Source organism: Fusarium redolens (genome assembly GCF_020744475.1).
Source record: "Fusarium redolens strain MPI-CAGE-AT-0023 chromosome Unknown BKA55scaffold_11, whole genome shotgun sequence".
NCBI classification, from domain to species: domain Eukaryota; kingdom Fungi; phylum Ascomycota; class Sordariomycetes; order Hypocreales; family Nectriaceae; genus Fusarium; species Fusarium redolens.
The window spans coordinates 1,195,672-1,208,638 of record NW_025763674.1 but is presented as its reverse complement, the minus strand read 5'-3'; the positions used below and the strand labels follow the sequence as shown (position 1 = coordinate 1,208,638).

The 12,967-nt window shown below is 46.5% G+C and overlaps 5 protein-coding genes across 5 annotated transcripts; 3 read left to right on the top strand and 2 right to left on the bottom strand.

Moving 5' to 3' along the window:
• Nucleotides 1-749: 749 nt before the first annotated feature.
• On the top strand, nt 750-2,265 carry BKA55DRAFT_515953 (luciferase-like domain-containing protein; the record flags this gene model as incomplete). Its single annotated transcript, XM_046188047.1, has 3 exons — nt 750-956; nt 1,002-1,342; nt 1,389-2,265. The coding sequence occupies 3 exons, from the start codon at nt 750-752 to the stop codon at nt 2,263-2,265; spliced, it is 1,425 nt and encodes a 474-aa protein (XP_046047640.1).
• A 217-nt stretch (nt 2,266-2,482) lies between these two features.
• Nucleotides 2,483-4,715, top strand: BKA55DRAFT_573871 (uncharacterized protein). Its single transcript, XM_046193242.1, has one exon. The coding sequence runs from the start codon at nt 2,933-2,935 to the stop codon at nt 4,442-4,444; it is 1,512 nt and encodes a 503-aa protein (XP_046047639.1). The 5' UTR covers nt 2,483-2,932; the 3' UTR covers nt 4,445-4,715.
• A 1,145-nt stretch (nt 4,716-5,860) lies between these two features.
• On the bottom strand, nt 5,861-6,927 carry BKA55DRAFT_573869 (uncharacterized protein). The gene is made up of 3 exons (XM_046193241.1): nt 6,419-6,927; nt 6,069-6,371; nt 5,861-6,015 (listed from the first exon to the last, which is right to left on the bottom strand). The coding sequence occupies exons 1-3, from the start codon at nt 6,673-6,675 to the stop codon at nt 5,943-5,945; spliced, it is 633 nt and encodes a 210-aa protein (XP_046047638.1). The 5' UTR covers nt 6,676-6,927; the 3' UTR covers nt 5,861-5,942.
• A 1,832-nt stretch (nt 6,928-8,759) lies between these two features.
• BKA55DRAFT_692219 (Alpha/Beta hydrolase protein) lies at nt 8,760-9,732 on the top strand (the record flags this gene model as incomplete). Its single annotated transcript, XM_046199753.1, has 2 exons — nt 8,760-8,917; nt 8,967-9,732. 2 exons carry the CDS (start codon nt 8,760-8,762, stop codon nt 9,730-9,732), a joined length of 924 nt encoding a protein of 307 aa, XP_046047637.1.
• Nucleotides 9,733-10,129: 397 nt separating this feature from the next.
• On the bottom strand, nt 10,130-11,146 carry BKA55DRAFT_692218 (uncharacterized protein; the record flags this gene model as incomplete). Its single annotated transcript, XM_046199752.1, has 3 exons — nt 10,130-10,354; nt 10,427-10,819; nt 10,877-11,146. 3 exons carry the CDS (start codon nt 11,144-11,146, stop codon nt 10,130-10,132), a joined length of 888 nt encoding a protein of 295 aa, XP_046047636.1.
• Nucleotides 11,147-12,967: the final 1,821 nt, after the last annotated feature.

Here is a 12,967-nt window from a genome sequence, read left to right as displayed (position 1 = left end):
CTATGTTTTTGTCTCCCTCCCTGTTCCGTTTCCCTGTCGTTTTTCAATCCTAGTTAGTTCGGGATCTAGGGAGGCAAAACTATCCTACATGACAAAAAGACTTAAGTAAATTTAGTGTATATTTAGTAGATATTAGACTAGTTACTTTTGGCACGCTGCCTTGAGGCCAGAAGTTTTCTCGCTCCCTGAGGGGAGTTACAAGGCTCTGGCGTGTTTCGCCCTAAAATGATGAGATATGATATGTAAATCTTGCAATTCTGGAGCAGCATGATCTACGCTTATCTCGGCAATTGCTTACCGAGCGAGTCCCGGGTACTCGGTATTTCCTATAGAAAAAAGAAAAGAGACACGGCCCGTGTCTGTTGTATCACATGAGAATTGCCCAATATGGAAGTCTTCGACATAGAGTTGTTTCAAGTAAGCTAAACTAATTTATTCAGGTTACACAGTTAACCCCTGCGATATTACTTATGAGTGGCATTTATATTACATCCATTTATCCGAAATTAGTGTTGAGTCTCGTCACACCATCTGATATCGGCAATTGATACAAGTAGATCTCAAGGTACGCGAATCTAGCCCCACCATCTCCGCAAGCACGCGATTCGAGTCCCTCGATTGCGCAACACTTTTGAATCTCACATGTCACTTATATCAGTATTATACTCACCGAAAATGTCAATCACTAATATTACCTCATTCGTTGCCCCTCATTCTCACTCATTCTTCGCAGGCATATCGCAGTCAAAATGTCTGAATCACAAGAGGCCCCCAAGGCCAAGAAGCAGCTCATTATCAACGCTTTCGTTGAATCATGCAGTGGTCATCAATCACCTGGTCTTTGGAGACATCCCGATGATAAATCATGGGACTTTAATAATATCAGTCATTGGGTAAAATTAGCTCAACTTCTTGAGAAGGGAAAGTTTCACGGCATTTTTATCGCTGATGTTCTTGTGAGTTACTCTCATGAATTACATGACATATCACTCATATTATAGGGATCTTATGATGTCTACAAAGGTCCTCGCAACCCAGACCCTGCCATCATTTCAGGCGCACAGTGGCCTGTTAATGAACCCCTTGCGACTGTGCCAGCTATGGCAGCAGCCACTAAAAATATTGGTTTTGGTGTAACCGTCGCTACTACTTATGAGCAGCCTTATCATCTTGCCCGCAGACTCAGCACTGTGGACCATCTAACTGGTGGAAGACTTGGCTGGAACATTGTTACAGGATATCTTGATTCTGCTGCTCGAAACCTCGGGCACACGGAGCAGCCGAGCCACGATGAGAGATATGCTATTGCTGAAGAATACGTCGACGTAACTTACAAGCTTTGGTACGTGACTCACCATCTTGATTTGAATTTTTACTCACAAATTTAGGCAATCATCCTGGAGAGACGACGCCGTCAAACTCGACCGTGAAAAAGGCATCTACACAGACCCCTCCCTAGTCCGTCTAATCAACCACGAGGGAAAATACTACACCGTCCCAGGCCCTCACATCTGCCAACCCTCACCCCAACGCACACCTCTGATTCTCCAAGCGGGTACTTCCAAAGCCGGAAAGAACTTTGCCGCGAAACATGCAGAGGCTATTTTCGTCGCAGGCCACAGCCCCGTCACGGTAGCGAAAAACATAGCTGAGATCAGAACTCTGGCGAAAGAGCAGTTTGGTCGTGATCCTAAGGCTATTAAGTTCCTGGCTATGTTTTGTCCAATCATTGGAAAGACGCAGGAGGAGGCTGATGCGAAGTATAAAGAGTTTGTTAGTTATGGATCTGAGGATGGTGCGCTGGCGTTGTTTGGGGGTTGGACGGGTATTGATCTTGCGCAGTATGGCGATGATGAGGAATTACGGTACGTTGAATCAAACGCGATTCGCTCAGCCGTGGAATCATGGTCAAAAAGCATACCAGGAGTAAAAGCTTGGACAAAGCACACTGTCGCGAACCACATCAAAGTCGGTGGTTTAGGCGCTACAGTTGCAGGAACACCAGAGCGCATTGCAGATGAGATGGAGAGGTGGGTCAACGAAGCTGACGTTGATGGGTTCAATCTGGCGTATGCTCTTATGCCGGCGAGTTTTGAGGAGGTTATTTCGGATTTGTTGCCGGTTTTGAGGGAGAGGGGATTGTTTTGGGAGGATTATGCTGTGGATGGGGGGACGTATAGAGAGAATGTTTATGGGAAGAAGGGTGTTGCTAGACCGCCTGCTGATCATCCTGCTGCGAAGTATCATTGGACGAAGGATGATTGAGCCAATCAGGGAGGATAGAGTTGTTGGAAGTGAATATGACACATCATTGGATAAGAGGAGCTTTTGAAATATAGCCAGATGTTTAAAACTATTTTTTCGTGAAGACTCTCGTTATTGTGTTTGATTTATTATTCTTTTCATTGGTTTGTCTTGTTAAAGTTGTTGGTTGACTCATAGCTTCACCCCACTCCCGAGCCTTCAATCTAAAACCTTGACACTTCTAAGTTAACCTTCAGGTTACCACCTCCCCAGATCACAACACCGATACAAGGCCCTATAAAATTGTACTTTAAATATCACTTTACTGTTTAAAAATAAGTCTCAAGTTTTGAAACCTTGTGACTCGCCACGTCAACAGGCAATTTCATACCAGGTCACTCTCTGAATTCTCTTATCTTGTTAACGAACTCAGAAACCAAACTCTCATCAAAATTAAAAATTACCTTCGTTCTTCTGGCTATAAAATCCCCCTGTCCCCTCTGGAGTCCTCCCATATTTCTTTTCCTCCTTTATATCTCCGACGACCTGACTTGATTTGACTTGACCCACCTGTCGTCTTATCTCTCAACACCAACTACAAACATCTCATCTCCGCGGACGACTCACCAACTTCAAGCCCAACCTCATTTTCAACCTCATTTCACATCTTCACATATTCTTCATCATCATGTGTACTCCTTCTCTCTCCACCCTCCCTGAAGAACTCATGGTTCAGATCTTGGGATACATATACAAATATTCCCTCATTGATCTTCGCCTCGTCAATCGCACTTTCAGCCGCATCATCACCCCAATCATCTTCCGCGCCATTCGTTTCCGCGCTTATGGAAATGAGCCACAACGTTTCATTGACATCGCTATGACTGAGCATCTGAGATGTCATGTTCGGGAAGTCACGTGCGATACTTGGACAGGATTCTGTGCCAGGGAGAAACGCTGGGAGCTCACAGAAAAGTTCTTCCAAGCTGTCCCTTTCATTTCAATGTTTCCTAGACTCGACACTCTAAACATACGTCCGGAGCTCGATAGCTACCACATCCCCTGTAATACACAGTCGAGTGTTCTGAAGACACTGTTTCAATGTCTGGCGGGGACTTGGAAGAAAGACCGTCAGTTATCCCGACGCGCCCGTGAGGAGTGTCACCCACCAGATCAGGCCGGGACTCCACTTCCTATCAAGACTCTGACGATCTCGAATATTTTCGATGTCAGTGGTCTCAAAGCGTTGCCTGCTTTCCAGGCTGTCATGAACTCGGGAACTCTAAAGGACCTGCGTCTCAACGTACCTGAGGATGAACTCCTCTCTACGACAGCACAGTCCAAGCAAAATATCCACAACGACCTTCTCGATATAGTGCTTACTCCAAACATCGCCAGCAATCTCCAGGTCCTGTCCCTGTTTTCTTCTACCCCATGGGGATGGCTTCCCAACATGGACTTCCGCCTGATTGGTGTCAATGATCTGCCCAATCTCAAGGTGCTCGCGTTGGGACACTTTGAGTTCAGTGAGTGGTGGCAGGTTGAGTGGCTAGGGTCCCTTGGCATCGAGAAGCTTTATCTCGATGAGTGCACTGTTTTGCATTCGGATCGCAATCGGGCGCGTGATGCAAGCTCCACCATGGTTTCGTGTTGTCAAGAAGAGGCTCATGAGCTCTCTAATGAGGGTCACTACGCCCAAGGGGTAGAAAACAACGACTGGCGTGAGGGTACAACTTTCCAGACACATACCCGCTGGCATCACCTCTTTGAGCACTGGGCCAGATCCATGCCCAACCTCCGGGTCTTCAAGGTTGGACAAGGCTGGTGCTTAGACGACGGAGCCTGGAAAGCAATTGATCCGACCTACGAGGGAGACTTTTATGAGTATGTCGAAGAAGACCACGAGGCTATTTTTCAACCGTTTACAAATACTAGCCATCAGCACTTTGAGTGTCCTGCGCCTCTTACTGCGGGTACTGGAATACGACGGTATGGGTCTGAGGCTGTTCAGAATTATGGCGCTGTTTTCCCGTATGTGGAACATAGGGAGCCTGGGATGTATACTTATACTGATGGTGCTGGTGATGGGAGGGAATTTTTGGATGTTAGTTGGGAGGAGAAGGAGAAGGATAAGAATGCTTTTGACAAGTTTTTGTCGGTTGTTGAGACGAGACGGAATGGGTTGGCTGTTCAGGAGTAGGAAAGGCATTGTTTTGATTGGATTTATTTTGCGATTGGTCAAAAGATTGGGCTGCGATAGAAAGGGAACTGCATTTGCATATAGAGGGATTGGTTACTGGGAACCAGGAGGAAGCATTGTTTCGATTGGATCGACTTTTCTTTTTTTGCCTTTGCTACTGGATACAACTCATTTGGCGTATACTTGCATATAGAATGGAGTACAGGGATTAGTTTTTATGACAATTCTCTATTTTTTCAGCCGCCAACTTGGTCAGCCAGCGTTACACAAGAAAATCTACAAATCAGACGAACAACACTTCATTAGCGAGCGGCCCGATATGCCTATTTTGACGTTCCCGACATATAGTATTGGGGGCCTTTCAGTTGTTTACCAATAACCTTTATCAGCGATTGGCTTGCAACGTGTATTTTCTTGATTGCATATTCGTCGTCAGATTCAGGCAGATAACGCCAAGTAAATTATTTGTGGAATGCTATTGCACATGATGTTAGATATCCAATTATTTACGGTGATATCTACGTAAGCCAAGTATAAGACAAGACCAATAACGCAATTCTGTTCTCATTCAAGTCTAGGCATAAACAATCATGATTCTATTTATTCACCTATTGAATGAATATGTTTATATACAGTATAGACTGCTTGTAAATATTCTGCATTCGTTTGTCCCGAACTGCGCTGATTCAGCGCTGACTGCAAAGTCTAACCAATCCCCAGTCCCTGTGCAATGCATAAAATGAGACCTGCAGCAGGGATCCAAGCCAAGGCATTAACCTCGGAAGACGGAAGATAAGATTCAATCAGGCGTAGCGCCAACCCGCTACGGCTACGGAAGCAGCCGAACAAAAATTCGCATCTTGAATGAGTTTAGCAAAAGGACCTTTCAACATGTCGCAAAGGGGCACAGTCGATTGCTCGGTCTAGCTAGCTATAGAAAAAGTGCACGCGAGCCGGTTTGCATTTTTTGTTAAGGAATCAAGTTGCATACCAAAGTTCACTGTAACGTGAATGCGGAGGCTTATGCTTAAAACAGAGTTTGGATTGAATTGCAGTGCGACACGAAATGCTTACGACAACTGCCGGAAAGTGGGAGATGCGGGCTGTATAACCACGCAAAGCAACGCAAGCAGTGTAAACGACACAAGCGACGCAATCACTGACTCGATAAGAAGAATAGAATCGGAAAGAGGGTATCTCGGGAGGGAGAATAATCGGAAGGCCCTTGGACGTGGCGTCATTTCAATCATAATGCTTGAGCGACATCCGAGCACTGAATCAACACTTTAGATAGCACTAAATACACTCAAGCAGTGCACTAAGGACAAACCGAGCGTCATCAAATAATCTTGAGTGGCGCCGAAAGTTTTCGGTATAGGAATCTTGAAACTGGGATAAGCTTTATTCTTTAATAGATGGTTGGTTCTATTTAATGTATTTTTAATGCTTTCAGGGGTATCGTTGTACAGAGATCATGACGCCATAGATTTTTAAAACATCATGCGGAGTCGGTGCATCGCTTCGTAGGTCGTTGTTCCAAATATGAAGAAGTAGCAAAGAGAAATGTCGCGCTGATAAGATATTAGTTAATTGAGCAAGAGGTAATTGAATTGAGGAGACGTACATAATTCCAGCGCGGCATAAAGCAGTCGCTTTAATGAGTCTAATGCCAACTTGACAGATTGGTTGATGCATGTCTAGATCATCTTCCGGATCGCATGAAATGTCGCTTGCCATCAAAACAACCATTGTTCCTGTGACGAAAGGACTGATGAAGAGAAACCAGAACCAGGCGCGGAAGAATTTCTCTTTCAGAGTCATGCTGGGACCAGGTTCGGTTTCGAGTGTTGAGGGGCGGAGGGATGTGAAGATGAAGACTACGACGATGCTGAGAACTTCGAGGGTGCTGATGAGAGCTGCGAGAATACTGCAATCATTAGACACGGTTTAATGCGACCTTGGTGATGAACGTACAGGAAATCGGGGGCGTTGTAAAGAGAGATCTTGATAAATGGGATCCAGGAAATCAACATTCCCATCACCCACGGGAGAGCGAACGCGACGGGCATTAGGCGATTAGCAAAGATTTGTCGCAGCTGCATCGTTTGTTGATTCTGCGTCTTGTCGTTTAAAAGAGCCGATGATTCATGGTCTGCAGCGAGACCAGCTTTTTCGCTCGTGGTTTTGTTGTTCTCTTGCCATGTCGGCAAGTGGGATGTTTTGTGATCCATGCTGTCCCGACTCCCACTTTGCCGATAAAACAGTAACTGTCGTGAATGAAGTCCTGAGACTGAATAATGAATAACGTACAGGAGCTGAGAAAGAAGGGACAGAGGTAGACAGGGTGCAGATGGCCCGACTTTTAAACAAGCCCGCCCACCTACGGGAGCGACGTATTCATACACGGCAGACCCAGCCCTCGAGTTGTTGTGCTATTCTGAATACGGGTTAGGGAAAAGACAAGGATCGACGGCCCCCACGGCAGATAAACAGGGCCCACGTGCACGGGACGGATCAAGCACATGTGCAAGACGATTGGATGTGATGTGAATATTCTTTTAACCGACACTACGGAGTACACTAGCACCGTTCTCTTGTGCTGTCGTGAAATGTCTGCATCACATGCAAGGTACATGCCTCGAGGCAGGGAACTAAAAGGCACCAATCACTTATACCACATGGGCGAGACTCGGCTTCGTGAGCCGTGGGTGGGCGGGTGCTTTATGACGCAGTTGGTACAAGTGTTGATAGCAATCAATTGGTGGCTGGTTAGTTGTCTTTAAGAGCGGAATTAATACCCGAGATCAATTAAACGCGTTATTTACAAGATGAACTACTGCAGTGTTCCTTCGCGGTGATCAATGAAGATCTGGGGTATTTCCCCAACTAGCAGCATAAAACTCCAAATTCAATTGAGGCTCAATTCTCCCAATCACAATCTCTAATCTGTCACACCACTTTCTTATTCATCCACAAAATATTATCCGACTCCACTCACGACGTTCTCGTTAGATCATCTAATGTTATTTGATCAACATTTCCCCAGCCCATCATCTGAACCTGACCTCATCCGTACTTCCTCGCCATGACTTTCGTTTCGCTGAAATACGCGATATAAGAATTATTCGCCTTCTCTTATTGGAGCAACGGAATATCTGCTAGTAGAGATACAGGCAATGCCCTGACTTCCGATTTGCTTGGAGTTTAGTGGTCTTGCCTTTTTGTTAGCCTGTCTCTGGACTTGAAGCGGTTCTTATGCGCCATGACTAGTCGGGTGAAATGGAGAGTAAAAATTGGATCACTCTGAGTTGCCCATTCATGTCAAGTACTGACTGGTTCATGGTTCAATTAGAACACCAGACTTCAGCCTTCAAGGTCATGCTAGGTCACAGTCTGCTTTGTTCGTATGTTTATTGACTGACTTCTGATATGATGCATGGTAAGGGCGCTATCAATTTTATTTTCTTCATCAAGCTCAAATACGGTCACGAAGTTTAACCCTTTGTCTATGTCTTAGGTAGCGTACAATGACAAACTCTAGTGAAAGGTTGAGAGTCAGAGAGGATATAGAGTCTACTGTAAGTGCCTACCTTTGTCAATCGGCCTCGACGGGCCAATTGTTCTAATAGACAGATTTTCTACGCCAAAAATGACAGGTCATCCCGTGAATTGGAGTGTTGTTAAGCTACCCAACCTTACACAATTGATCATAACCCAAGACGATGAATGTTACCATCGCTGGATACTTATAAGACTGCGCTATCGATGAGCGTTCCAATTGGCTATCTGTCGGCATGTAAGTCCGCCTCGACACTCAGTAATATGATGGACCAAAGGCATTAGTAGCTACATATGTGACTGTCGGCGCCGCACCTGGCTTAGAAATGTGACGAAAGCAATTGATAATGAGGGGTGCGGCGAACTTGGCTCTCGAAATTCTCGTCCCCTGCAATCATGGATGAATGGGATGATTGGTGTTGTGATTACCATGAAGCTGTGGAAGCTGTGAATGAATGGAGGATTATAGGGTAGTCAATTCAATTCCATTGCTACGGCATTATAAACAAAGCTTGGGATGCATCTCCGCCGCGTCAATATTGCAACGGTACCAAGTATATACTGAATTAAAACCCTGAGGTTTTACTCTGTGTCATGCTGCATAATATTATGCAAGCACAAAGTTATTGGGATATGCAAACTTATTACCGCAGCTCCACTCACGATGTTCTCATTCGCTTATCTAATCTTATCTGATCATCAGACATCAGCCGCATCTTCATCTCCATCACCTGATTCTCCCCTCAACATCTTGATCATGACTCTCGTCCCAGTAGCTCTCGAAAGCGCCAACGCGCATAACTCATGCCAACTTTTATTCCCAACACGAAGAGGTGATTATCTTATCCAGGTATCCTGGCCTCTTTGTTGGAATGATCGCGCTCCAGTGAATGACGATACGATCGTCTCCACTGTGTAAGAAAAGCCTCACCGAAAATATAGATGGTGGATTAACGTGGGTTAGGTACATCGTTGATGGAAATGCGTACTTTTTTACTGCGACGGACATCGCGCGAAGATTGGAGTTTACGCATCAGACGAGAGCTGTTCTTGTAGCTGTTGGGTATCCTAACAGAACTTGCGTTTTTGACAAGCGTCGGAATGGGGACTTGACACCTTCGTCTTCAGATGGGGTTTATGATATCCCCCCTGGACCGGATGGGAAACCATCGCTTGGTCCTTTCGGCGGTGCGTCGGATTTTCTGGATATCATCAAGAACGATATCCAACCGTATATCGAAAACACTCTCTTCCCGAATGTACCTCTGGGAGCAGGCCCTAAAGCTCTGTTCGGTCACTCCTACGGCGGTCTTTTCACTCTCAACGCGCTATTCACGAACCCAGAGTCCTTCGATACTTTCATCGCTGCAAGTCCCTCCATTTGGTTCAATAATTGCAGTATTGTTCGTGATCAAGAACAGCGCTTCAATGAGCGCGACCCTTTGACTGGTCGTGCGCCAAGGTTGTTGGTCATGTTTGGTGGGGCGGAGCAGACGTTGATTCAATTACCCGGCGAGTCGGATGAGAAGTTTGAGAAGAAACAGAAGGGCGCGACGCTGCGAAAAATGAGGGATAATGCTTTGGCTTTGGTGGCAAGGATGGAAGAGTCGCCTCACGTGAGAAATGTTTGGTGCTGGGAGTTTGAGGGTGAGGATCATGGTTGTGCGGCACCGTGTGTGTTGCAGAGAGGGCTGTTGAGGTTTCTGATAGATCAACGTGCGGGGCAATAAATTCAGAGTATGTATTCTATCTCTATTAAATATCAAATGGTATTAAACATCGCGAGTAGCTAGCAGAATGAAAACGCATTCAGGTCTTGTCTTGTTCGCGCCCCGTGTCATCTTGTTCTCATTCTCTTCTTTGACGCTTCTCCTAGCGGTCTTCTTTGAGGCGCCTTTGTCTTGTGACGCGCCCGGTGGCACCATTCTTTGTTGTCTTCTGGACAGCCCGCCAATTGAACTTGGCAGGGTCAAAGGGCGGGCGATACTTCATGGGCTGACAATCGGCGTCGTAGACGAGCATGGGCAGGAAGGGCCCGTACATCTGAGGCCTGGATCGAAGGCTTTCGTACACCTTGTCGTTTCGCAGTGCCACGAGGTTATGTCTCTTCAGACGCGGCACTAACCTTTACACTTCCCTGCAAAAGTCGTCGAGAATCTCTTGGAAGCACTTGAGATCCCACGCCGCCATGCTCTCGAAGCTCCAGCGGGGTCGGAGGCCGCTCTCTGGACCGAAGATGTGCGGGATGGTCCAGGCGAAACTAAAGTCTGCCAGCTGTCCGTTCAGGTACTGCTGCCACTTGAGATCTCGAATTACGATGCCTGACTTGTGCAGCTCTCGAAGATTGCGCAGCTATCGAGGCCGGTATCCCATGTCTCTCTTGACCGATTCCCGTGACGTCCGGTCTCCCTCGACAGGGTGCACCCACTCTTTGACAATGGCCATCATGGGTATGCGGAGATCGTCATGCTGCAAGGTGCGGCGGATCACATCTACATCGGTGGGGTCTTTGTTCCCGAGAAAAGCGAGATGTCTTCTTGCGCCGTCTCCAAATGGTAGGAAATGTTGCCGGACCTTGTCGTCGTTGAGATAAAATTGCAGGTAGCCATAGCCCTTGATAGCAAGGTCCTCGCGACCCAGCTCCTTCAGACGCCCAAAGACACGGCATTCGTTATAGAACGAGGATGTATGGAGACGGAGGCTATCGATCGTCGACTGAGACATATCGTTCAGGGGGTCGGGTTCGTCTGAGTCTTGAGGATCGTCGTCAAGGCCGTCCATGAGGAAGCTTGGCTCGTGTGCCTCGAGATGAAAGAACTGAATGATGATTAGAAAATAAAGAAATGGAAGAGGGGAATTGAATGATACACTTACCATCTTGATGGCATAGACTTTGCCATTGATTTCGGCCTTCCAAACAAGGGAATGACACCCACCGCCGAGAAGTCCGAGAAGTTTGAAGTCGCAGGTCGTGATGTCGTCAATGAAACACTCGAGCTTGGGGCCTTCACAGTCCGGGAGCGGTTTCAGCTGAGGTATGACAAGATTTGTGGGTTCGCAACGGTATGTGTTGTGTATCTTGAGCGTCAAGGTCACAGGGGTTTGAATGGGTTGAGGTATTGATGGATAAGGAAAACAAGGCATGGGACGTGTTTATATGCTTCACTTTGTTTGTTGAAACACATTGACTGTTAGAGCATTCGGGGCCATTGCCAAAGAAGGAGAGTCCAGAAATAGCGCAGCAATCGTCAAAGAGGGACATTCCAGGAATAGCGCAGTAATTGAAAGAAGAAGAGTCTGTCAACCGTGCAGTAATTCTCAAAGGGAAGAGCCTGCGAACAGAACAGTACCGTAATTGATGAAAGGGGAGAGCCCAGGAACAGTGCAGGAAATGCCAGAGGGGGGAGTCTGCCATCCGCGCGATAATTCTCAAAAATGGGCTGGTGACAACACGTTCAGAACATCAATTTCTAAGGATAAACAAAATATGACAAGAGCTAACAAGATGGTTTGCGAAAAGGAAGATGAGATGAGAAATGGGGGGGTGCCAATTGGCTTGGGTCGGGCGGTCATTGCTCTCTCTGTCTGCGCTTTGTTCAACCACTGCGTTTCACTTTTTATTACCATCAAAATGAAGTTGACCGTGGAATTTTACATTTATTCAAACGGGGAAGCTGAAAGGTGGTGGTTCTCTTTGTTTTGGCACGGAACTCAGCATATCTTGATCGTTTCGCCTGTCTGTTTATTTGCTACAAACTCCTCCATTCCAGGGCATTCTTGGTATTGCGCGCGTCTATGACTCCATCATTTCTCTTGTGTCACTGCTCTTTATCCATTTCTTGCTCATCGATTACATTATCACCATATGGTGATTGGTCATTCAGCCAGAACGGGCTGTTGTGTTACCACAGAACCCAAGTTGGAGTCCAGGTAGGCTATAGCCACCCACCAACCAGGGTTTCTGGAGTGGGGGGAAATGAAGAGAGAACTGTTTAGAAATTGCCGTCAACAAACCGCGGTTGCCAGTATTATCAGCCAGCAAGCGTTAACTATTGCTTGGCCCAGATTTTGTTTGACAACAGACCTACCTTGCAGCCGATCATCTATCATATTGCAGAGTGGAGAATCAGCAGGTTGGTTTCTGCGAATAACTCAGCTTTTATAAAGCCACCGGTACGCGAAATCATCAGCATATTGACATTAGATTTCTTCAGGAACCCGGAACTGCGTTTGGCAATCCCTCACGGGACGAGAAGGCAGATAGATTGTATTTGCTAGCTTTTAACCCATTGATCCATTGGATGTCAGTTTAGCTACAACACTTTACTGTATATCAACGTGATCCTAAAAGTACCCGATCTTCGTTATGTACTATTAGCGGTACCTTATTCTAGGATAAATTCCCACTGTAACTCATGAACCTTTGATCTTGTAGCTTCGATCTGGAGAATCCCTGCGCAGCTAGCCATCTGTCACCCCATCACCTTGCTTTATCGCAGGGCAATCGGAGAGCCACCTGTGCCTGATTATCATAAACATATTGGCGTTAGCTTACTTCTGAAGCCAGGAACTACGTTTGACAATAGGGAATGGCTTTGGAGCTAGCAATCCCTCATCTCGCTCTACAGCGAGGCCTTCGGATAGCCACCGGTGCCCGGTCTCATAGGCAGATGGACGTTAGCTTGCTTCTGGAGCTGTTAACTGCGTTTGGTAACAGAGAGTAGTCTTGCAACTTGCCGTCCGCCGCCTTCACGTACCAATCTTACAGCTAGCCATCCGCCAAGCGAGGCATTCAGGAAGCCACAGGTTCTCGCTATCATAAGCATATTGACATTAGCTTGCGAAAGAGCCATGCACTGCGTTTGACAATAGGGAGTTGTCTTGTAACTAGCCTGCTTGGCGACGAGTGAACAGGGATTGGTCTTCTAGACCACCGTCACCGCCCTTAGGTTATGCGAGGCTGGT

Bases quoted from the DNA above. Each gene is read 5' to 3' on its own strand.
- BKA55DRAFT_573871 (XM_046193242.1), top strand. From the start codon at position 2,933: ATGTGTACTCCTTCTCTCTCCACCCTCCCTGAAGAACTCATGGTTCAG.
- BKA55DRAFT_573869 (XM_046193241.1), bottom strand. From the start codon at position 6,675: ATGGATCACAAAACATCCCACTTGCCGACATGGCAAGAGAACAACAAA. The intron at 6,372-6,418 runs GTACGTTCATCA...TAATGATTGCAG, and splicing joins TACAACGCCCCCGATTTCCT to TATTCTCGCAGCTCTCATCA. The intron at 6,016-6,068 runs GTACGTCTCCTC...ATATCTTATCAG, and splicing joins TTATGCCGCGCTGGAATTAT to CGCGACATTTCTCTTTGCTA.